The 23,080-nt window shown below is 49.7% G+C and overlaps 8 protein-coding genes across 8 annotated transcripts; 3 read left to right on the top strand and 5 right to left on the bottom strand.

Moving 5' to 3' along the window:
- Positions 1-123: 123 nt before the first annotated feature.
- ABOM_010654 (uncharacterized protein) lies at positions 124-1,175 on the bottom strand (the record flags this gene model as incomplete). Its single annotated transcript, XM_022537782.1, has 2 exons — positions 124-948; positions 1,011-1,175. The coding sequence occupies 2 exons, from the start codon at positions 1,173-1,175 to the stop codon at positions 124-126; spliced, it is 990 nt and encodes a 329-aa protein (XP_022384311.1).
- A 734-nt stretch (positions 1,176-1,909) lies between these two features.
- ABOM_010653 (aconitase family protein) lies at positions 1,910-3,649 on the top strand (the record flags this gene model as incomplete). The annotated part of the gene is made up of 1 exon (XM_022537781.1): positions 1,910-3,649. One exon carries the CDS (start codon positions 1,910-1,912, stop codon positions 3,647-3,649), a length of 1,740 nt encoding a protein of 579 aa, XP_022384312.1.
- A 624-nt stretch (positions 3,650-4,273) lies between these two features.
- On the bottom strand, positions 4,274-7,567 carry ABOM_010652 (putative MFS transporter; the record flags this gene model as incomplete). The annotated part of the gene is made up of 6 exons (XM_022537780.1): positions 4,274-4,825; positions 4,909-5,394; positions 5,879-6,026; positions 6,177-7,036; positions 7,104-7,486; positions 7,540-7,567. 6 exons carry the CDS (start codon positions 7,565-7,567, stop codon positions 4,274-4,276), a joined length of 2,457 nt encoding a protein of 818 aa, XP_022384313.1.
- A 254-nt stretch (positions 7,568-7,821) lies between these two features.
- On the top strand, positions 7,822-8,794 carry ABOM_010651 (dienelactone hydrolase; the record flags this gene model as incomplete). Its single annotated transcript, XM_022537779.1, has 4 exons — positions 7,822-8,287; positions 8,367-8,415; positions 8,480-8,695; positions 8,752-8,794. 4 exons carry the CDS (start codon positions 7,822-7,824, stop codon positions 8,792-8,794), a joined length of 774 nt encoding a protein of 257 aa, XP_022384314.1.
- A 795-nt stretch (positions 8,795-9,589) lies between these two features.
- Positions 9,590-12,041, bottom strand: ABOM_010650 (CCAAT displacement transcription factor COY1; the record flags this gene model as incomplete). Its single annotated transcript, XM_022537778.1, has 4 exons — positions 9,590-10,705; positions 10,756-11,609; positions 11,671-11,838; positions 11,906-12,041. The coding sequence occupies 4 exons, from the start codon at positions 12,039-12,041 to the stop codon at positions 9,590-9,592; spliced, it is 2,274 nt and encodes a 757-aa protein (XP_022384315.1).
- An 860-nt stretch (positions 12,042-12,901) lies between these two features.
- Positions 12,902-16,673, top strand: ABOM_010649 (putative TGF beta receptor associated protein 1; the record flags this gene model as incomplete). Its single annotated transcript, XM_022537777.1, has 3 exons — positions 12,902-13,058; positions 13,124-15,717; positions 15,774-16,673. 3 exons carry the CDS (start codon positions 12,902-12,904, stop codon positions 16,671-16,673), a joined length of 3,651 nt encoding a protein of 1,216 aa, XP_022384297.1.
- An 85-nt stretch (positions 16,674-16,758) lies between these two features.
- On the bottom strand, positions 16,759-17,948 carry ABOM_010648 (intradiol ring-cleavage dioxygenase; the record flags this gene model as incomplete). The annotated part of the gene is made up of 3 exons (XM_022537776.1): positions 16,759-17,029; positions 17,127-17,608; positions 17,712-17,948. The coding sequence occupies 3 exons, from the start codon at positions 17,946-17,948 to the stop codon at positions 16,759-16,761; spliced, it is 990 nt and encodes a 329-aa protein (XP_022384296.1).
- Positions 17,949-20,605: 2,657 nt separating this feature from the next.
- On the bottom strand, positions 20,606-22,422 carry ABOM_010647 (putative C6 finger domain protein; the record flags this gene model as incomplete). The annotated part of the gene is made up of 3 exons (XM_022537775.1): positions 20,606-21,464; positions 21,608-21,920; positions 21,981-22,422. The coding sequence occupies 3 exons, from the start codon at positions 22,420-22,422 to the stop codon at positions 20,606-20,608; spliced, it is 1,614 nt and encodes a 537-aa protein (XP_022384295.1).
- Between the last annotated feature and the right edge of the window lie 658 nt (positions 22,423-23,080).

Genomic DNA, 23,080 nt, shown 5'->3' with positions numbered 1-23,080 from the left:
CACCTAACAAGCTCTTTGCCCACTTCACATATTAGCGAGTCTTAGGTAAATCATAAACAGAGGGCCCGAATTGCTGCCTATGTAATTATTTAAGGTATGTATACACACGAAATAGTCCTTCCTCTACGCCAACCAAGCATCAACGGCCGCTTTCAGGTGTTCTTGCATCCATTCCTCTTCTAACCGAGTCGCGATGTCAAATCCGTGGGCACCTTCTCGTAAAGTCAGTATGATCTTATCAGCCCCCGGCTTTCCTTTCATGACCTCGCGTGCCAACTCAGTAAATCTCTGGTTGCCTTCGGCGGGCACGATGTCATCTTGCAGTCCTTGGATGATAGCAATCCCACCGCGAGGAATCTTAGCATCTGGCCGTTCTATTCTTTCTAGCGGGTACCGCACATCTCGGTGGCGTGAGTTCTCAAAGCCTCTCTCATATAATCGGGTCAAGCGCCCGTAGTGAATTGCCGCAAGCGTCAAATCCAGCCGGTCGGGCAAGAAAGCGGACGAGCAAATAGCTCCAGGTTTGATTTTTGCTAGAGTCTCGTCGATCAGTGACTCAGGAACCGGCAGATCGGTTAACGGCCCGGGATTTGGGGTTCTGAAGTGGTCCGAAGCCATATCGAGACATGGATAACTTGCTGTTGCCGCTCGGATCTCGTCCGGATGAGCCAGAGCAAGGCATACGCTAAGTAGACCGCCCGCAGATTCGCCTGCTGTAAGGATACGGTCAAAATCTAGCTTTGTCGGGTTTACACATGACGACAAGAGCTTTTCAGACTCTGAGGAGTGGAGCCAAGTCCAGAAGTCCTCGACATCTTTGAAGATGTCGAGGCTCGTCGCTTCGGGAAGAAAACGGTAGTTGGCGGTTGCAATCACTGCGTTATGTTCCTTGGCCAGATCAAGGAGCCATTGAGGGAACCATTCCATGGATAGTGAGTCTCCAGTTATCTTGTTCACTTAGCTATTTCCAATGTTTAATTGTGCCAGTCAAGGTTGGGCTTTGGGCTTACAAGGCCGCCCCCATGAAACCTGACAATGACAGGTCGTTTCCCGGTACATTCTGCATGGGGGATGATGAAATCCGCACGAATGCCGTGATTACCCACTTTCTTGTAGTGAGTTTGGACAAGGTCAAAGTCGATCAGCCTTTCGTGAGATGCTATAGAGGTAGCCATGGTAATATTAGACCCGGAGCAAAGCTTGCAGGGTAGAAAGAGGAAATACAAAGCCAGATCTGAGCGAGACTTGTTCTTGGGTTAGAAGCTCCTCGAAGAATTTGGGAAGCTGTTACACAGCAGAAGTCTTATATGCTTGTGCGCCAACAATCATTGATGAGTTGGGGGGGGGGGTGGTTGCATAGTACTAGTACTACTAGTAGTACTAGTGCTGAGTTAAACTATTGGTACGTAGTACCAATCAGATCATGGATTAGCCGTTTGCCGGGTTTGCAACTTGATCAAGGCAAACTTAACAAACAGCTTCAGCATCCGGAAAGCGTAAGATCTTCGATCCTGTTTGAACCCAAAGAACAAGACTGAAGGTCAATCAAACATCAAGTTAACTTCCATGGGCCTTGGTGTCATCGAAAATGAGTCATGACGCTCATAATTCTTTGACATACCCCCCAACATTAGGAGAAAGGAGCCCCATTAAACAGAACTATAGAAATACCCGAGGGAATGCCAAAAGTCGGGCGGGGTTAAGTAAGCTAGCCAACTAACGAACGTTAACTATATAAATGCTGCTCATTGTTCTATCGCAGAGCGGCAGAGGGAACAAGCAACCTACTGCCTGCACACTTGAAACGTCAGCTATTCAAGGTCTGGAGTCAAAAGTTATGACTCATCCTGGCCACTAGATCCTCCCCCTCTATTAGTACATATTATACGACCGTTTTATAAGCGGCACAATGGAAATTCGTGGTCAATGTCTCATCAAAGGCGCTGCATCTGCAGAGTTACAATGCTGCCCGGTTGGACTCAGCTTTTGGGGTGGTGTGAACCCTGAAACTGGGCAGGTGGTAGATCATCATCATCCCCTCTGCGGCCAGTCTATCGCTGGTCGAATTCTTGCTATTCCCTGCGGTAGAGGTTCATGCTCCGGAAGCACGGTCATGCTCGAGCTTCTGCTGAATGGATGTGCTCCTGCTGGGTTGATTTTCGAGAAGCACGAGCAGATTCTGACTCTCGGGGTTCTAGTAGGAAAAGTGCTATTTGAAAGCCCCATACCAGTTGTGGTCTTGTCCTCTTCGGACTTTTCACAAATATGCAATAGGCACTTCGCCGCCATTGATGGAGAAACCGTGCTCGTCAGTGACGCTCTGGTACCGACCCCGAAACTGCCTGCCGAATCCATTGAAGGCGATATCGACCTTTCAGATTTAGATCGGAGCATCCTGGCTGGCGAAAAGGGCCAAGCAGCCAAGGTTGCCTTGGAAATCATCAGGAGCTTTGCAATTATTCAAGGGGCGCGCTCACTATTGGACGTTTCTCAAGCTCATATTGACGCCTGTATATATACCGGCCCTGCAAGTCTTCTATTTGCACAAAAGTTCCAATCCATGGGTGCTAAGTTTACTCTTCCAACCACCCTCAATTCTATTTCGATCGATCAACGCCGCTGGAAGGAACTAAACGTCGACCCTAAGTTAGCTTCACAGGCAGGTACATTAGCCAATATCTATCTTTCTATGGGTGCACAGCCCAGTTTTACCTGCGCCCCGTACGCGCTTGACACTGCTCCCAAGGCCGGGCAAAACATTGGATGGTCGGAGTCGAACGCTGTTATTTTCGCTAACAGCGTCCTTGGTGCACAAACCCAGAAATATCCCGATTTCATTGATGTTTGTATTGCTTTGACCGGAAGGGCTCCTTCAGCTGGATGCCACTTGCCTGAGGGTCGACGACCAACAATGTGTATCCGGGTGAGCGACCTGGGATCAATCAACGACTCCTACTATCCACTACTGGGATACGTCATTGGAAAACTGGCTCAGCATAACATACCATTAGTGTGCGGGCTAGAGTATCTGCAACCACAGATCATGGATCTCAAAGCATTCAGCGCCGCTTTTGGTACCACCGCCTCTGCCGCAATGTTTCACATCAAGGGTATTACGCCTGAGGCTTCTAAGTTTGCTGAGCTAGAACAAGAGCTACCCGTTACAGAGCTCTCGCATGAAGAACTAGTTGATACTTGGCATATGCTCAATTCCGCACAGGACCTTTCTGTTGATCTTGTATCCTTGGGGAATCCGCACTTCTCTCTTGAAGAGTTCGACGTTCTCTCTAGATTATGCTCCGGCCGCAAGAAAGCCGACGATATCAAAGTCATCATAACCACCGGCCGAGATACGTACGAAAATTCGAAAAAGGCTGGTTATATCGATATCATCACAGAATTCGGGGCAACAATCATTACAGATACCTGCTGGTGCATGCTCGGGGAGCCTGTTATCCCTATCACCTCTCGTAATATAATGACCAACTCAGCCAAATACGCCCATTACGCTCCAGGGATGGTGAAGAGGGGTGTGCATTTCGGGAGCCTTGCTGAGTGCGTGGAGGCGGGTTGTACGGGTACATTTGTTGGAGTCCCCCCTGGACAGGCGAGTGATATTGGTGAACAGCGGACTTCATATAAAAACTAGAATACGTTAATCTACTTTTGGGCGCGAAGGTGGGTGATACGTGACTCCACGGACTCGGGTTAAGTTGATATATGGGATCAGCCCCAGGCTCAGATGTAATAACTTTCATTCGCTATTGATTAATTACTGGTGCGTTTATGTAGAATTTCATAAAATCGAGACATTGTGGCTTTTGTGGCACTCAGTTGGGTTAGTTTGGCCGAAATGTAGTATACGGCAGGCATTGCATCCTACAATTTTGCTTCTTGTGACCAGATACCACACTATTAGTAGAAGAACGATCTAATAGCTTAGTATTATGCTTTAATACTTTTCCCATCGATTACAAAGATGTACTCGAGCAAAATCCATACGATAGAATATTTCCATTATGACCGTATAGTTGATTTAGTCCGCCTCAAGGGGGCTATAGCTACAAAGTGGATTCTTTTACCAAGTCCATTGTATACACGCATGGTCCAGTGACGTCCATTGAGAAAGCATCCCACTCAATATCAAACGCACAATCTATATACGGTAACAATATATATCACTGATTGCAATCTAAAACCAACCACGCGAAGCCAACAACACCCTCTACACGAACCAAATAGCGACCCCGTCCTACCTCATGCCATCAAGAAACTAAAATAGCTTGACAACAGCCTTAGCCGCACTCAATCCAGCCAAATTTCTCTCTATAGCCGTCTGTATATGCTCCAACCCAGTACCGACGACCAAAGGCTCCGGCATAGGCTTGAAGTGGCCGCATTCCAGCGCTTTGGGCAGATAATTCGCCCACACGGCAGGGCCCACCTCGTTGTTCTCCACCGTAAGACAGAAGATACCCCTGACAGTGACCGAAGACGGCAGCCCCTCTGGGGTTACAACATCATTTGTATACACGAGAACCTTGCGGGCGGCCTTGCTTCTTTCGAGAATCTCCGCACAGGCCCGCTGGGTCTGGTCCTCCGATATACAGTCGTATGCCCCGACAACGTGCTTGTTTTCAAGCGCGGCAACAATGTCATCGACCACGGTGGGGCTCCGGTGGTCATAGATTTGCGAAACCCCTAGGTCCCTGAGAAGCGCGTGGTTGTGCGGGCTGGCGGTCGTGATGACCTCGACCCCTGCGGCATGGGCGAGCTGCACGGCGCTGATGCCAACGCTGGAGCTACCACCCCAGATCAAGATCGTCTGGCCCGAGGCTGTGGCGCCAGAGAAGGATGAGGGAGGTTGAGATAGTCCTTCTGGAAAAGGCCGGCAGCGGCCGTGCTAACTGAGACAGGGAGGACAACTGCTTTCTCGTAAGAGATAGATGGGGGTAGAGGTGCCGCTAGGGTCGCCGATAGGACGGTGAAGTCCTGGAAGCCCGAGTATCGATTATCCCCGTTTGCGAGGTTCTTACAGTGTCTGCAATGCTTGTTAGTTTGGTTGTAGGATGACTCCAAGGGGTTGGGGACGACGCACCCGATGACACGCTGCCCTAGAGTAAAATTGGTCACCCCACTGCCGACCGCGATGACCTCGCCCGCAACATCCACACCCAGTATAAAAGGATATTTTAGGGGGAGAATCTCGAAGTTCTGTAGCTTCCAGTCGATCGGATTGATCGCGACGGCATGGTTCCTCACAACAATAGTACCGGGGTCCGGCGAGGGATAAGGTGCCTCTCGGACTTCGAGGGGAGTCTTACGGGCCGCAAGGAGGTAGGCCGCTCGATTCAAAGACATGATCAGGAGGTACAATAAGAATAAATTAGGTAGCTAAGAGTTTTGGGATAAACCGGTACTGAAATCATTGTGATCCTCATTTACGACTGGTCATGGGGAGTGATTTTATATCAAGGGTATCGTTGTTGGAAGTATAATATGCCTACTTCCTTGACTACTAAGCCGTGGTATTTCCGACCCCAAGTCTAGCAGTATACAAAGACTGCTTTATCTCCGGTGAGAGACGCACTTAGAAGTTAGAACCTTCTATCCCGGACTAGACCAAATCTCACCCTGGTCGGACACCGCGTTACATCCGGCGCATCTCTCTATTTTAGCGCCGGCTTTAAAGCTTATATGCGAGCCTTACTAAGGGATTATTCTTTACAAAGCAATGTAGCTCTATTACCTATCTTAAATGCAGCTATGCTGGAATACCATCTCCCTCGCTCCGTTTAACACGCAACTCTTCTCTCCATGTATGTCCCCGGAAATAGACCGCCCACAGAAACGCACTGAAGACAAACCAAACACCAACAATGAACGTAGTCGTCCAGCCAATGCTAATACGATCGATCAGGGGTGTCGCAAACGCCGTCGCACCAGCTGCAAGCAAGCAGCGAAACAAGTTGTTCGCAGCCACGGCAGTTGCCGCACTTTGGCGATGAATATCGACGATCAGCGTACTAAGGGTCGAAAAAGCCCCCGTGGTAAGATGGCCGGAGAAGAACAACAACACCAACGGAACCGCCAGGTGAGTTTGATATCTCATGACCCACCCGTATGCAAGAAGGAACAAGCAAGCCGCATACACGAAAGGGATTGTAATGGCTAACCGGGTTTTTTCAATATCAAAGTCTCGGATGTCCTGTTGGCGATTCTTGACAATGGGTAGATTTTGGAGCTTGGCTTCCCGTTTGAAATTCCAATCCAGCAGAGGCCCTGCGGACCAACGGGATGTCAGACTTCCGACTCCTAGCGGTAAGTAGCATAATCCCACCTGGATGGAATTGAATCCGTACTCGCTCTCCAGCTGCGAGGTCAGGGTGCTCAGAATGATCATGTAACCGGCATATAGCAGTGCGCCGTAGATGAGAATCAGACCACCCTCCTTTTCCAGAGCGATACGCACTGATGTCAGTGGGTTCGGGCGCGTTTTGCTCTTTTCTAAAGTTTCGTAGTCGATCCTCCTTTCTACGTTATAACTCCGGGGTCTTAGTGATTCTTTCAGCGTCGCCCACAAAGGCCGATTCCATTTGGCAGGGGGTATTGAGCCATTTCCCACCACTGCACGGCACGTCTCCGGACATGTCACGAGTATGAGGGCAAAATTGAAGCCACCCAAGATGACAAGAAACCAAAAGACCCATCTCCAGCCGAGAAAATGATCCAGGAGACCTCCAATGACGGGTCCCACGGCCGGTCCCAATGTCGTCCCCATAGTCGCATATGCGATGTATCTGCCTCGCTCGGCTCGTGTCGATATATCTGCAACCACGGCGCTTCCGATGGCGATTGTTCCGCTGCTACCAGCCGCCTGGACACATCGCAGGACCATTAACGCTGCGTAATCGGACTGTAATGCAAGGCCAATATTTGCCCCGATGTATGTGGTGAAACAGAACATGTAGGCGATCCGTCGTCCATAGACGTCCGAAAAGGATCCGGTGAAAGAGGGCGAAATTCCTTGTAGTATCTAGAAACATGTTAGACCTGTGCGGGAACAGGAACCTCTTGAAGCGGGTATGGAAAGGACTACTTACCAGATATGTCGTGATGGTTAAGTTAATCAAGGAGATAGAGACATGCATGTCATTTGCAAGGGAGGGGAGGGCTGGATAATAGATACTGGCGGATATTGGGGATATTATGCCAGAGAACGATGCTATCAGCATCACCGAGATCTTTCTGCGCTCGGAAAGAGAACAGTAGGGAGCGTCATCTTTCGCGTCAGTCTCTTTTTGGACCGGATACAGTTCGCTGTTGTTCATATTTGTCTCTTCAATCTGATCTTCCGCGCGGGGTTTGGTTTCAGCCGAGTCAATATCTTCCATTTCATTCATTGGCTGGTTGCCATGCGATATTGATCCTGTAGAGTCGATCTGCAGGTCACTCGGTCGACCAACACCACGTGGTAATGTCATGACTGGCCACTACCTCGTATTAGTGTTAATTTCAGAGGTAGCTATATCTCCATACCCTGCTGACGTTTTCTTATTAACTTCATGGGCAAGGGTTATTTAAGATCCAGGCTCTGTGCGTGTGGCAGTCCCATCCCCCGTTACCGGGCCGGCCCCGGCCAGCCAAACCAAAGCTTAGCCTACTTTAAATTATCTTACGTTTTATTCCCGACGGCTTTAAGTGATAATCTCCGAATACTAATGTGTTCACTTATTATAAATACCTCTACTGGCAACTGCAGTATGAAGTTCATACAAGAAAGATCCAGAAGACACTCTCGCCACCACGAAGAATCACACCATGTCTTGTGACGCATGTCGAACCCTACCCCCGGTGATCCCTCAAGGATACACCACCAAAGGCGCCTATAAGGAAGTTGCCGGCCTGAACACCTGCAAGTCACACACAGATCCACAAGAAAAACAAGCTCTGACCTTCCTCAGATGTTACTGGCCCACCGGATGCGTCCACGGGGCTTGTAGTCCTCTACGACATCTTTGGCATGGCCATCCAGACCCTGCAGGGGGCGGACCTTCTAGCTACAAGATTGAATTCCTTAGTCCTGGTGCCCGATTCTTCGAAGGGAATTTTGCCCAGGCCGAATGGTTCCCGACAGACACAGAAGAGAAGAAAAACGCCATCGCGAGCTTCGTCTCCAATGAGGCCTCCATCCCGAGGAACGTGGACACTCTGCTAGAGATAACTAAGCGGTACAACACGCTATTTCCGTCTGTGTCCAAATGGGCTGCACTGGGGTTATGCTGGGGTGGGAAGGCGGGTGGCTTCTTTCCGTGGGCTTAGTGAACCTTCGTAACTAACATGTATCTCTTAGGTTGCTGTTCTAGCTTCTGGACCCGGTACACCGTTCGTAGCTACTGGGCAAGTTCATCCCGGGTATGTGTGACCCCAAACCTCGGTACACAGAAAGAGAATACTGACTTGACTTTCTCACTCAAAGTCGGGCTGACAAAACGGATGCTGAGAAACTTGCAATTCCCCATATCGTACTTGCATCCAAGGATGAGCCGGCGGAGGAAATCCAAGGTTATACCGATGTCATCAGCACGAATGGTATCGGCGGCCATGTCGAGACATACAGCACCATGTGGCATGGCTGGATGGGAGCCCGTGCCAACCTGGACAGTGAAGAAAGCAATGCTGAATACAGACGAGGGTAAGAGAAAATTCAGTTTCTTTTCCAGAAGGCGACTACTGACGTCCATGGATAAGGTATACCCAGGTTGCAGACTTCTTTGAGAAGTATCTCAAGTAAATCCATGATTTAGTCCTTGACGTCTTCGTACACGATCCGTAAAAAGATCATTTGGAAGACATGTCTACTTTGCTGTCCTTTTCTCTTCTCCGATTCGCTTTGATCCTTTTAACCCCTTCTTCCTCCTAGATATGATAGCCCTAAGGACAGAAATGATGGTTTAACATCTGCAATTTATTATGGAATACAGTAAACACGTACACATTAAGGGCTTGTACTCCATAGTCCTCTAAATCGAACTGCTCACCGAACATCAGATCCTAGGAGCAAGTTGTTGGGCCATACTAACTTATATCCCACTCCCTTCTCCCAGTGTGGTGCATGGCAGTCGACCCTTGAGGTGGTGTGCAGTTCGACTAACAATGACATTGGCGAGAGTGCACATGTCCATCTATATTTGTTCCACCAGCGTATAACTATTCCCAACCATGCATCATTATCATCATCATCCATCCATCCATCCAGCTATATATGTATGATGTGATATCTAAGTATCCGAACAGTCACTCCACATACCCACAACCCACACGCAAACACACAAGATAGCCACATTAAGAACAAGATTTACTGACTCCAGGCGATATCCAATTGATGGTCTTCGTATAGAATGTAAAGATAGTTAAAAATAAAAAGGGTATTTAAATAGTAGTCTAACGTCGTGCCCGCAGAGCTAATCAGAAATATAGAGTGATGAAAAGTACATTCTTATATCGACTGCCCGTAGACCCCAACTCCCGCAAACCAACAAAAGGCGAAATCGCATCCAAGGAAAATTGGGAAAATCCAGCCCCCTATCTATCCACCATGATGGAATCCCTCTTGTTGCCAGTCGTCCCCGCTTAATTTCTGGCCGCTACCATAGCTGCTGCCAGCTCCACCAGCCATAGCAGCAGCAGCAGCACCTAAGCTTGCGCTGTGTTTCTCTATCTCCATCGTGCTCATCATGTATAACATAGTAAACAGGAGAATATGGATGGCGAAGCAATAGCCCGCAAATAGGTTCCGGCTGGTGCGATTGGCCAGGATTATTCGGGTGAGAGAGAAGACAACCCGCTCAGGGAGGCTCATGCGTTTATATGCCCGTACAGATTCACGGCCCTTGAAAGCAGCAAACGGCGAAATCTGGGCCTCGTAGGCAGATTGGTAGCGATCAAGTGACAGCCCCGATGGCGTGTCCGCAGACACATGGACGGAGGACGCGCTCGGCTTGTTTCCGTAGGCACTTGCAGAAGAGGAGCCTCCCTGGCCACGGTTGTATGTTGACACATACCGTGTCTTTTCGTACAGGCTGAGATTATCCTTCTGAAGAGAAGAAACCTCCTGTCTAAGTGACTTCACTGTGTTGTACATTTTCGAGAGCTCCTCCTCTAACTCCGCATTCTTCTTCTTGAACCGGTCTCGCTGTGCCTGAATCATCGGCAACAAACCTGAGCCGCCCCCAACAGGTTCTCCTGCTCGAATGGCATCCATAGCGTTGGAAGATCCGGAGGAATGGTCAAAGCCCGAGATGATTGATGATGTCGGCGATGTACCTCCCCGGCGAGAGGAGTAGGGGTGCCTCGATGTGTAGGTGCCAGCAACAGACATCGCAGATGATGGGAAAGCGTTCGCTGCCTCTTCCTGCACCCGGAGTAGGTCATTCTCAAGAGTAGTGGAGAGTTTCTGGGATTTTTCAAGTTCCTCCTTAGTCGTTGAGAGATCTTCACGCAGAGCCTCGAGTTGGCCCTGAAGGTCACGGTGTGATACACGTAGAATAGTGAGCTCGTCCGTGAGTTTTTTGTTTCTAGACATCAGAAGCTGCTCTAAACTGTTCTTTGCACCATCCTTGGAGGAAGTGCCATTGGGAGCGGTCGCGGCATCATCCGCCAAGTCCCGGGTATCATCGTCGTCACCGGCAGAGAATTCGATGGACTATAGATGGCTATTAGCATTCATCGGAGAGGCAGGGCATAATCACCTACTTTAATCATCTCCAACTCGCGGCGGATATCTTCATAATCTGCGGTCTTTTCCAACTTTGTTCGTAACTCATCTCTCTCAGCGGCAACCTTAGCGCTATGTCTCTCAGACTGGGATATCTTGGTCTCCCAGGAATGCCGTTCAGACTCCCTGTCAAACCGCGCTGCATCCAACTTGCGCAACAGGGAGGAATTCTCCGACTGAAGGCGAAGGTATGAGGGGTCTTCTTCAACGGATGTTGTTTGCTCTGTCTGCGAATGCGAGACAACTTGAGCCAGCTCAAGCCTCAATTGCTCATTCCGTGCTTCTACTTCCGCCAGCCTAAGACTAGTCTTTTCAAGATCGGCTGACACCAGCTCCAGTTCCGCAGCGGTTGCCCCTCCTTGTTGATGGCTATCACCACTACTCTCCTCCTGGCCTAGCCGTTGTGAAACCTCGTAGCTCGCTTTGAGATCCTTAATCAAGCGTTCTTGGTTCTCTACCTTTTCTTCCAAGCTCTTCTCCTTGGCGGTCCAATTGTTCGATTTCTCCGACAAAACGGCTGACCAAGAAGACTCAATCTCTTTGATCTTTGACTCCTGGTTATCCTCCAGCTTCTTTCTTGCACTCCGTTCTTCTTCGAGCCGTTTCTCAGCATCATCTAATTGGGAGGTAAGGCGATCCACGTTGCTCTGCAGTTGGTTCCGTTCGGAGGTTAATTTCGGCACGGTTTCTTCGGAATGAACAAGGGAGTCGACGGATGCCTCAAGGAGCGGATAAGGGTCAGGAGCCTCTGACAAGGAAGAGTATAGCTGTAAGAAAGCGTTGGAAGAGGTCTTCCCTTGGTTCGTCAAGACGTCGATAAAGCTTTGGTACGCTGGTCATGAATCCGTTAGCCCGCCAGTGCCGAGACGAGATCTGTAGGGAAAGGTACAAACCTTTCAGCAGACCCTTATATTCCGCCAGCTTGGTCGCATCATCCAACTTGCGAAAATCCTTTGTCTTCTGAGCGAGGTCCTTCCTTTGAACGAGGGCATCGCGCTGCTGAGCGACAATGTCGGAGGCAGTCGAATCTAGCTTCGCGATCGTATTGGACAGGTCAATACCTGTTGAAAGTCGACGAGTTAGTTTCGAAACTGGGTACGTCGGAATATGCCATTTTAAGTAAGGTACCTCTCCAAGCAGCAATAGCGCGTTGAAACTTGTTAGCCCCCTCGGGCAACTTTCCAATGCTGTCCTTTTCGGCATCGTGGCCATCTTGATTGTTTGAATCAGGCACAATGCCCTCCGTAAGCGCGAAAGAGTCCATCTTTGGGAGAAATTTAGAGATAATTACAAGTACATTGACTCTTGAACGACAACCCCACCAGACCAAAAGAAGAACGTCAACACCGCTTTCGAGAAGAAGAGACCCTGAGTAACAATACAGTATGCGATGCGGAGACATGCGACGCTCCGGGCGGTCCGACGATGTTCCGAACGCGTCAGCTACTGCTTTTCTTAGATTTACAATGACATGTGCATCGGGACCACGTAGTTGACAATGTTACATGTCATCGATGTCTTTTACGGGTTTATTGGTGCCGGTATAGAGTATCCTTCCATGTTATAATCGTTCCATGCGTGCTCAGTCGATCAGTTGGCACCTGCAAACATCGCTCATTTCAATTCACAATCCTCAATCGAGATTGTAGGGTATACATTTGTTCCCAAGTGTAATATTATTTTAGATCCTGAGAAGCCCATACCTGATACAGCATCTTGAGGTGTCTCCAAGCAATGTTGAATTGTATTTCAGCACTAGTGCTGTAAGGATACTAGTATTAGCGTGTGCTGTCCGCACTTGGCATGGTGCATATTAGAACTCATAACAGAGACAATAGAGTTGATAACAAGAGGCCAACAACTGCATCACCAAGTAGCTTGGATTGCGTTCTTTATTAACTACTATAGAATCGAAGCAAAGCATACTTGGTTATGGCGGAGAGAAAGTTTGATACTCGATGTAGGAACTACTTTACTGGGGGGTGCCTGAGTCAGCAAATACTAACCCCGGCTTTGGCCCACTCTTAAGCCACTTTAGGACATCACCTCCAAAGCTTCCGACGTTTCCCCTCAGAGGCCTTGCCAGGAACCATCACAAATCGTGACACCAGAGCGGGCCTCATTATGGTGTCGGAAGACGATGGCACCACTCCCCGCAAGAAGCGGAAGATCACTCCGCCGAAAGCTGTACCTTATATGCTACGACCTCTTTTCGATCGGGTACCGCTGACAGCTGACGACCCCAATGATGATGTCCATATCACCTGCGTTGAATATTGGAGTATGTCTACTTCAAGGCCACATCGCTTGGACACTTCCATTGAACGCGCTAACTGCCATTGACAGATGACAACCTCTATATCGGAACCTCCGCTGCTGAAATCTTACATTTTGTCTGCCTTCCGCCCGATCCATCGGACAACACCAACGAGCCGTCCTTCATTCTAGCCTCGAGATTGCCCATTCCGTTTTCCAAGAACACTTCAGTAACGAACAGGCAGCAAGGCATCCAGCAAATTGTTCTCCTTCCATCCGTGAACAAAGCTTGTATTCTCTGCAATGGAACGGCTACATTCTACTTGTTACCGGAGCTCAGCCCGGCATTCCGCGAGAATACGAAGGTTAACAACTGTTGTTGGATCGGGGGTCTTGACCAGAATGCATCCATAGACGAGCCGGAGAGGCCGGTTGTAATGATCGCAACGCAGAGCAAGATAATGCTCGTGCGGATTGGTGACGATGCTCGACTGGTCCGAAATATTGAGTTTCCGGGATGTTTAACAGCATCACGAAGAGGCATAATCGCCTGTGCTGCAGATAGTCGCTCATATTCCCTACTAGATGTGGAACACCAGCAAAAGATACCTCTGTTTCCAATGTCTTTCTTCGATGAAGCTTTAGCGTCTGGTCAAGTGGAAGACATGCCTCCCGCCTCATTGTCACCTAGCTCTTCTGCCGAGGCCCATGCACATGGCAGAAGTTCCAGTTTGAATACAATCGCCGGGATGCTTCAGCCGAATGCACGATCAGCTTCACAGGATCGTTCGAGCTCTGTAACACCTGAACTCTCGTCCAGTTCCGGGACACCCACCCGATCACGCTCAAAAGAACGAGGCGATAGTATTTCTCCAAGGACGTCGTCGGAGCACCCATCGCGCGATTCTCAGTCTAGTCCTCGTGAGGGTCCAAAACCGCTTCCACCATTGCCAAAGCAATCGTCGACACAATTAAAGCCACATATCCTTTCTCCGACTTCATCTGAGTTTTTGCTCGTCAGGGGCACCGATGCGACAGAACCGGGAGTTGGAATGTTTGTCAACGTGGACGGTGATGTCGTTCGCGGAACAATCACGTTTCACAAGTACCCGGAGTCGGTTGTCATTGATAAAGGCGACGAAAATAACTTAATTGGAGCACCCAACGACACCCGCGAGGATCTCATTCTTGCAGTCATAGAGGCCGACCAAGACGGAAAGTTACGCAAGTTCTTAGAGGTACAACTTTGGGATGTCGACCCCGGAAATGCAGACAACCACAAGAGCTGGGTAGAGATACCATCCGTACAAGATGCGCAGCCATCTCACGTTGGGCTTCTCCATACACTCTCCCCCAGCCAGCTCGAAGTAAGCGAGATGAGAGGCTTACTGCAGATGGTCCGCTTGAGAACCCCGTCACTATCACCACATGTACCTGCAACCGACCCGAGGACGCAGGCATCGATAGAGCAGCTACAGGAAGAAAAGGAGTTGTTCGAATCTCAGGAAGCAATGGACCCCGAAGGAACCAAAAAAGACACGCCCGACTGGGAAGCTGAGCGAAATGCCGACGAAGCTAAATTCGCGCGTCAATTGGGCAAAACCCAAAGCAGCCTCGTTTTGTGGAGTGGTAAGCAGATATGGCGGGTCGTGAAAAACCCTTTAACCATGCAACTGAATGATGCGCTTCAAAGTGCCCAGGAATCGCAAGAGGACGGCCACAGTGTATTGCGACGCGATGTGATTATGGACATTATCAAACTGGTGCAAGAAGCAGAGCCTAAGTCGGAGGCTGAGTTTCTGGGCTTGAACTACGTGAAGCAAAAATCCAGTTTACTCCTGTTCGGCGATTTGGTCTTCATGGACCCGACCATCAGGGATGGAGTGACGATCAATGCCACAGAGAAAGCACTCGTTGCCGGGGAGCTGGACCCTAGAGTGGCCTTGCTGTTGGTCCCTCTTCTGCGCCAAGAAGTTTTACAAGGACCGCAGGGCATCTGGATTCATGGGGGCCTGGCAGAGATGGCAGAGTTGTACCTTAAGCGCCTGGATAGTGTGAAAGTTTCTAAAGAACCCGACGTCTTTGATAGCGAGGTCTTGAATATGATCAAGCGTTTCTTACTTGCCTGGCAGCAAAAACGAGGATATGGCAGCATTACGGACGACGCTTACATATTCGACAGCGTCGATGCGGCCCTCCTGCATCTGCTGCTGGAACAAGATTCGAAAGTACCTACGGAACACCGCCTCTCTTCACGAACGCGCACGGAACTGAATAGGCTAGTGGATAACTGGAAGGGTAACTTTGACCGGGCAGTGGCACTTCTCGAAAAATACAAGCGACTATTTCTCCTGAGTCGCTTGTACCAGAGCCAAAAGATGTCCCGGAATGTCCTCAAGACGTGGCGGCGAATCATTGAAGGGGAGGAAGATTCCGGGTGTGAGACCACCGCTTCGGGCGTTGAGGCACAGATGCGCAGATATTTGGTCAAAATCAAAGATGCACAGCTAGTTGAAGAATATGGCACTTGGTTGGCCCAGCGAAACCCCAACCTTGGTATACAAGTCTTTGCGGACAACACCAGCAGAGTCAAATTAGACCCAGCAGACGTTGTCCGCTTGCTCAAGGAACGAGCGCCAAATGCGGTTCAAGATTACTTGGAGCACCTGGTTTTCTCAAAGAATGTTGGTTCTACCCCGTCTCCTTTTTTAACCCCCCTGTCTACTCACTCTTAAACTAGTATACCCAATACGCAGATGACCTCCTTTCATATTATCTTGATACTGTGCTCTCTGTTCTTGAGACCTCCCCTGCTGCTCGGTCGTCGCTTGCGGAATCATATTCGACTTACCGTGCATTGCAGCCGCCGAAACCAACGTATATGAACTTTATTCATGAAAACACACCCTCTGAACCTTGGTGGCAATCGCGGCTTCGGCTTCTCCAGCTGCTTGGTGGAGGCGGTAGTAGTCAATTCTCGTCGGTCCCGTCCCCTAAACTAACGTATTCCATTCCTGCTGTTCTCGCACGGATTGAACCATTCCAAAACGAACTCGTATCGGAGTCTATTATTCTCGATGGACTCCAGGGCCGTCATCGAGAAGCCCTGCACCTCCTTACACATGGCCTTGGCGACTACGACTCTGCAGTTCGATACTGTCTATTCGGCGGTCCTCGGAGTACCAGCTCGACAAACACACCGACAGAGTTCGCTGACCGGTCACAGCAGAGCGAGCTGTTCGGGTATTTGCTCGATGAGTTCCTACATATCCAGGACCCCTCGGAATGCATCGAACGAACTAGTGACCTCTTGGCACGATTTGCGTCCTGGTTCGATGTAGGCGAGGTCCTCCGGCTTGTTCCAGATACCTGGAGTGTTGATATCCTGAGCGGGTTTCTTGCGCATGTCTTCCGAGTCCTCATCTCAGAGACTCGTGAAACCCGGGTTGAGCGAGCGCTCAGTGCAAGCTTGAACCTACGGGTTGGCGCGGAGTACATCGAGGGAGTGGAGAAGGTCGGCGGTTGGGTGGAGGACGGCGAGGGACTGCGGTGCTTAAAAGAGGCCAACACCCGCGCAGCTGTGCCCGCCGACGATGGGGATGATTTCGGAGATATGGTCGAACCTCGTGGCGATGATTGATACCATGCTCTTATTGATAGTGTACATAACGACATAAATGACGACTATACTAATTCATCTCACATCACATCCAAAAGTTCATTATTTAATCCAGATCCGGCACAGGCAGTCCGTTCACCATCTTCACCTTGCGGCCCAGTTTATCCAGCGCCACCTTGGAGTTCTGTTCGCGCAAAGCGCTGGTCTCGGCATTAGAAACCAAGACAAAGTCGTATGTAAGGAGGGCATGGTCCTCCGAAACGCCATACTTCTTTGCATACTCCGGACCTGCCTTACCAAGATCCACCACCAGAGAATCCTTGACACCAAAGACGGCATCCGAAGTCTCATACGGATCATTCCGAAGATAAAGCGCCCTACCAACCATTAGCCACCCTCGCCAATTCCCGGAACCAACACAAAATAGAAAGATAGGGCATAGAACAGGAGAGAGAGAGAGAGAGAGAAACATACGTAATCAAATGATCATACCCCTCCTTCTCAAACATAAAATGCATATGACTCGGCCTAAACGGATGGCGATGCAACTTCTTCAACAACTTCCCGACCGGCCCGTCATGCGGAATCGGGTACGGCACCGGCGTAATCGCGTTAAACCAAAACACACCGGTGTCATCACTGCGCATGATACAGCGGCCATCGGGGCCGTTCCGATCCGCATACTGCACGTCATAGTGGCCCGTGGAGTCCGTCTCCCAGATATCGATCTTGACGTCGGAGATGGGGTTGCCGTGCGTGTCTTTTAGCGTGCAGACGACGAGAAGCGGCTCACCCTTGGGGTCGTGGGACATGCTGTCGCCATTGGGCATTACTTCGGCTTCGTGGGTGTGGAAGGGACCGAGGACTGTGCCTTCAGTTGAGCCGGCGGGCTTGGGGTGGTCGATCGAGTCGACGAGGATTGAAAGGCCGAGGACGTCGGAGAGGAGGATGAATTCCTTTGTTTTTCGATCATGTCAGTATCCTTGCTTCTGTTTCTGTATTCCATTTGGTTTGACTTGGGGTTTGCGGGGTATGGAAAGAAAAGTGCCAGTGACTTACCTGTCGCACATCCGAACAAATCTTCCCCACCTCCGTGAGGAACAACAACCCCGTCATCCATTCCTGGGAACTAAGTCTGGTTTCGCGGGCGAAATCATGTAAATGAGAAACCAATCGTTCGAGAATATATTTCATGCGCTCATCCTCGCACAGCGAATTCATGCGGATGACGTTTTCGGTAATATTGTCGACCGTGAGGTCCTTCATGGGTGGGATTTTAACCTGTGAGGGGTCCATTTTGTGATTCAATTCCTCGCTGCTGGAGAGTTTGTCTCACTATGATTGAGTGAAAGAAGATAAGGGTAAATAAAAACTGTCAATTGCGACCTGTGGCTCATATATACTTTATACGGAGGGGCGTATCACACCCCGCATTGGGCAGATCGGATGATGCATAAGACTTGAATAAGCAGCGGAATTGGTTCCTTCCTGGGGAATGTGTAGGTTCTCCCCGACGGATCTGCCGGTAGGCATTGCCATTGGAATTCTGGTGGATTAGCAATCTGGACGTTGCTGGTGGGTGACGGTGTGGTTTTATCGGGAATACCCCACGGATCGACGGTTGATGCATTAAGCCGTATATCCGGGGTGCATTTGGAGGTTGGATACAAGTACTCTAGAACTCGATCTACACACTACGACAAAGTAAAGGAATTGGGTTGAGCAATAGGAGACGGGTGGCAAAGGAATTATTTCTGAGTACGTAGTCTAAGAAAAACGGAACGATAGCTCCTCCCCACTTTACCTAGCATAGAAGCGTAATAGGATTGTGGGAAATATCATCCCGCAAAAGTCAACGGCTAATGGCATTGCCGATACTTGGACAACTTTCCGTGGGAGGGGGGGGAAGTAATTAGTAGCCTTATAGGCTTGTAAAACAGGCAATCTTTCAACAAATCAAGGTGCTGTAGTGTAGTGGTGATCACGTTTCGTTGTGGTAATTCCGCAATTCCGAATCGACCTGGGTTCGATTCCCAGCAGCGCCAATTGGCGTCTGATACTTGATTTGTATCTTCTTTTTTGCTTTTTGGGTTTATTTTTCTAAATGGCTGTCCTCGCTGTCTTAAAATCTACATGGTCTCTTTTTTCATCTCGTTCATAACATTTAGTCGGTGATAAATTTTACTAGGTATAGGATTGCCCGCGCAATGGTGAAAACGAGAGTGTTCATCTTGAAAAGAAACATTATCGCCAATTTTGTTCCAATGTCCTTCTCTTCCGACGGAGATATATATAGTTATCGTTGTATAGCCACACTCCCTTCCACAGATAGTGCGTACAATCGCCATCACAACATATAACAATATCACTATAAAGTATGATTAGTATAAGATGAACCCAGAATTGACATGGCCATCAGCTGACTGCCTGCTGCTTTAGATAGGCTAGTATGCCGTGGCCCTATATCTTATTGTAGATAGCATTTCGGTGGGTTGGCGCTGAGCTGGGAGCAACCTTTGCTATATCAATCCTGCAGGTGTTGAGCATCTTGACAAGCTGTTTGACTTCGTCACCGTTCCTTTATATTCTACATTCCTTGCCTTTTGAATCCCTTTGTCGATATAAGGATAGATTGGCGGCCTCTTATCATGTTTCATATGAGCAGTACGATCAAATTACTGCCTCTACTAGCTACTACAATAGTTGTTTAACCTTAACTAGTCACCACGGAATTCCACTAATACGATGCAAGACTAAATCCATAGCTGCTGCTTCGATCCTGGCCCTTCTCAGGGCGGTGGTTGCCGCCGTACATCGAGTTAAACGATGCCCTGCACGCGTCAAAAGGAACAATTTAGTTTTCTCCAAAGATACCACGACGAGCTCGGAGGTATCAGGTGCGTCACCCAGATGATCAGTAATGAAAAGGTACTGCGAACAGCAGTGATCAAAGCCCAGCTCCTCACCACTGAAAAGCTATCACAGAGTCTAGATGAATGTTTTCGCTGATTAGCTCCGGAACATAGGCCCGCTCCACGACAATTCCTTCACCAGCTTGCCAGGGGGTCGAAGGATGAGACGAACCAACAAGCCTTGTAGATCGGGTTAGTAGAGCGAAGACAAACCCTCTTCTACATCCTTCAATTGGTTGCGTTGGATTGATAATTGATAACCAACGCAATCTTATCGCCAATATGGCTCTTATCAACCAGATCGATAGCATGTTTCGAGGTGATCAGAGCAACTGGGGATTGTAGAACTTATCCACAATCGACAGTTGCGACGTATATATACCGAGCACACCCTCGCTGATCTCGGTATTGAGATCCTCGTGTAGATTTGGCGATGGAACGCTAGAGGCGGGGAGGCGATCGGAGCATTGCATCTCTCTCTCTCTCTCTCTCTCTTTTTTGTGGGAGGTGGGCTTTGAGAAAGAGAATAGTCATATAATGCTTAACGAGAACCTGTCTCTTCTTCTTTTGGCCCCGTTGACAATGGGGTTGATTATCACCGAGCCTGTTGACAGTAGGTGGGGTACTAGGAGTTAGTGTACTAATGTATAGCTTGAATTGGGGCTACGGGAGCCAGATCTGGCGCCCCGCTCCCCGTATTCTAGAACAAACTCCGTAAGCATCTTAAATTCAACAACATTAATTTGAGTGGCTGAATGAAGACATGAAAGGGATGTATAGCTCGTGCAAAACTTGCCAGAGCTCTGATATATTATATAGTAAATGCCGTGTTGTCCAAAGAATCATGCCAATCTGTTCATATATGCATCATGCCCAACAAGAGACGAACTAAACTACTGGGATATCCGCTAAAACGCTCGAAGCAGTACAAACCATGCATACATTAGATAACACCCTTATAAACCCCCACAACCATGCTACATGACATGAATTCCCCACAAAAATGCAAAGCTAAAACAGTAAGAAAAGGGAGAGAAGAAACTAAGCTTTCACCAGTTTCCGGTCTCGGTCTCGTTCTTGCTCGCGGTCACGCTCAGTCATCGGTTGCCCACCCTCTTTTGCGGCGGCTGCAGCCCGCGCATGGTGGTCAACCGTGTCGAGGATTGCCTGCATCAGCCGTTGATTGGCATCTGGGTCATCATCCTCTGCGGCTGGGTTGGTGTTGCGGTTGATACCGATATGCCTGTCATGACTTAAGGAGCCCCCCCGGATCTCACTCATCGCCCGGCGGGGCGACGGCTCCTTTCCGAGTGGAGTCCCGGCTATGGGACCCGCTGTTGGAGCGGATTCCCTGCGCACGTTGTAATCAACCTCTCGATGACGATCGATTTCAGGTACCACTACAGCTGAAGGGGGCGTGAGCGCGGAAGATATAGATGGCGCCATCGGTGCCGGTGCTGTGGTCGTCGGCAGTGACTCTTTCGGGGTCAAACTTTCTGGCCGCTCCCGTGCCATTGGATCGGGGCGTGGCTCACGATGCTCACGTGGTTCCTGTAGCTCCTCCGCTTTGACATCCTTCCAAGAACACTTGGCGTGCTTCTTCGTGCAACCCATGCATGCTGTAAGGTTCTTCAAGCAATCCATGTGGAGGCGACGACACCGATCACATGGGGGCAGTATGCGTTCGCCGCGTTGCAGCTCTTCCATGCGGGCAACCATCTCCATCTTGAACGGACCACCGTCGTCCTTCTCATGGTGGTGGGACTTGGGCGGAGGGAGCAGCGATGACGGAGTGTTGGGGATGGCGACGGTTGTTGGGGCGGGGGTGTACATATTGTACTCTGTCGCATCTGCGCCCGCGGCCGTGGCCGGGATGACTGGCGGTTTTGGGACCCGCTCCCTTCTTCATAGCTGCGAGATTGTCGGTCTTGGGTAGTGAAGAACTTCTTCATCAGTTCCGCGCGCGTTGTTGGAGATGCGCCTTTGATGGAGGTCCCGTTGATGATAGTGATATTATCTGTGTTGGAGTGCGAGAACATGAACTGTTGTGACAGCGCATTGTCTTCCGTTGTGGGTTCCCCACCGGGCCGGCCGGTGTTGACCGCAACGAAGCCGGTGGAGGGAGACTGGGTGTTCGAGTGACTGCTGCCGTTCAGCGGAAGCTGACTTCCATTGGTGTCGCGCCAAACGGGGCTGATAGAGCGATGCTGTTGCTGTTGCTGTTGCTGTTGTGGCTGCTGCTGTTGCGATTGTGATTGCGACTGCGAATGAAGAGATAGATCATTCTCCCGACGGGTGACAATCGCCGTTCTTCGGTTTTTGAGACGATGGTTGAGTTGTCTCGCTCGCGCGGACACTAGAAGAGGTGAGCGGTTAGCGCCGACAGACATAAACATCGCTTTGCATGAAGACTCACCTTGGTCTGCGACCTGGATAATTTGTTGGAGATTCTTCTCCAAAATCTCTAACGCGCCCAACTCCTTCTCCTCATCCTCAATAATCGGCTGCGGGGGAATCATTTTCTGCGGCATTCCCGATGCGATTAGCACGAAGTCTTCTTCGCTGATCTCCACCCGACACTGCTTGGTGTAGAATTGACAGACTCGCACGCCATTGCGGGTCTTCTCCAGATTGAACTGCTCTGGTTTGTTCTTGGCGAACTCCACTACGTCCAGCCAGGTGATGTTGGGGGAGTCTTTGCCGTGCGATTTGAGTACGCGGGGAGGGCCGTCGAAGAGGCGCTCAAAGCGCTTAATCAAGATGGGACCTAAAGGGCATGCGCCCAAATTCCCAGCGATACTCTCATGACGATGGAGGACACCATCATATTCACCGATCAGGTGAATGATTGCGGGCATCGTATCATCGATGGAGACCAGAGGAAGATTATCCGGATACTGACGCGCCAGGTAGTTGATCTGCAGGTGGTTTGAATGTGTCTTCGGGACTTTGGAAGCGATGGGGGGAAATCGCCGGACGGTGATCGAGGTCGCTTGCTGGACGGCTCTGCCGTCGCTGTTCTGGACTCCATGGCGGGCGGAAGAGAAAGTGAGCCGGGAAGGCGCAGAAGTCACGCAGTAGATTGAATAAATACACCAAGAAAAAAAGAAAAAGAAAAGAAAAGAAAACAACTGCGGCAATGACTCGTGGAGGATGGCGTCAGAAGCGCAAAGGGAAAATTATTAAGCGATACCAAGGCGATTGAGTAACGAGAACGTGGACGAAAGAAGTGCAGCCGATGGCGGAGGAACTCAGGCTCCAGCGTGCGGGTTGAGGTTCAGCCACTCGTGCCCGTTCAAGTTAGGTAATGACAAAGGAGGTACCCCAACAAATCTGGGGTTCAGAGAAAAAGTCGAAAAAAAAAATACAGGAAGAGAAAGTAAGAGAGGCTATGATACGCGCACCAAGATGCGGAAGAAGAGGAGAGGAGAGGGGAGGAAGAAGAGAGAGAGAGAGAGAGAGAGAGAGAGAGAGAGAGAGAGAGAGAGAGAGAGAGAGAGAGAGAGAGAGAGAGAG

Source organism: Aspergillus bombycis (genome assembly GCF_001792695.1).
Source record: "Aspergillus bombycis strain NRRL26010 chromosome Unknown contig00138, whole genome shotgun sequence".
Taxonomy (NCBI): Eukaryota; Fungi; Ascomycota; class Eurotiomycetes; order Eurotiales; family Aspergillaceae; genus Aspergillus; species Aspergillus bombycis.
Note: the sequence above shows the minus strand (reverse complement) of the source record. Positions and strands in the feature narration are given on the sequence as shown.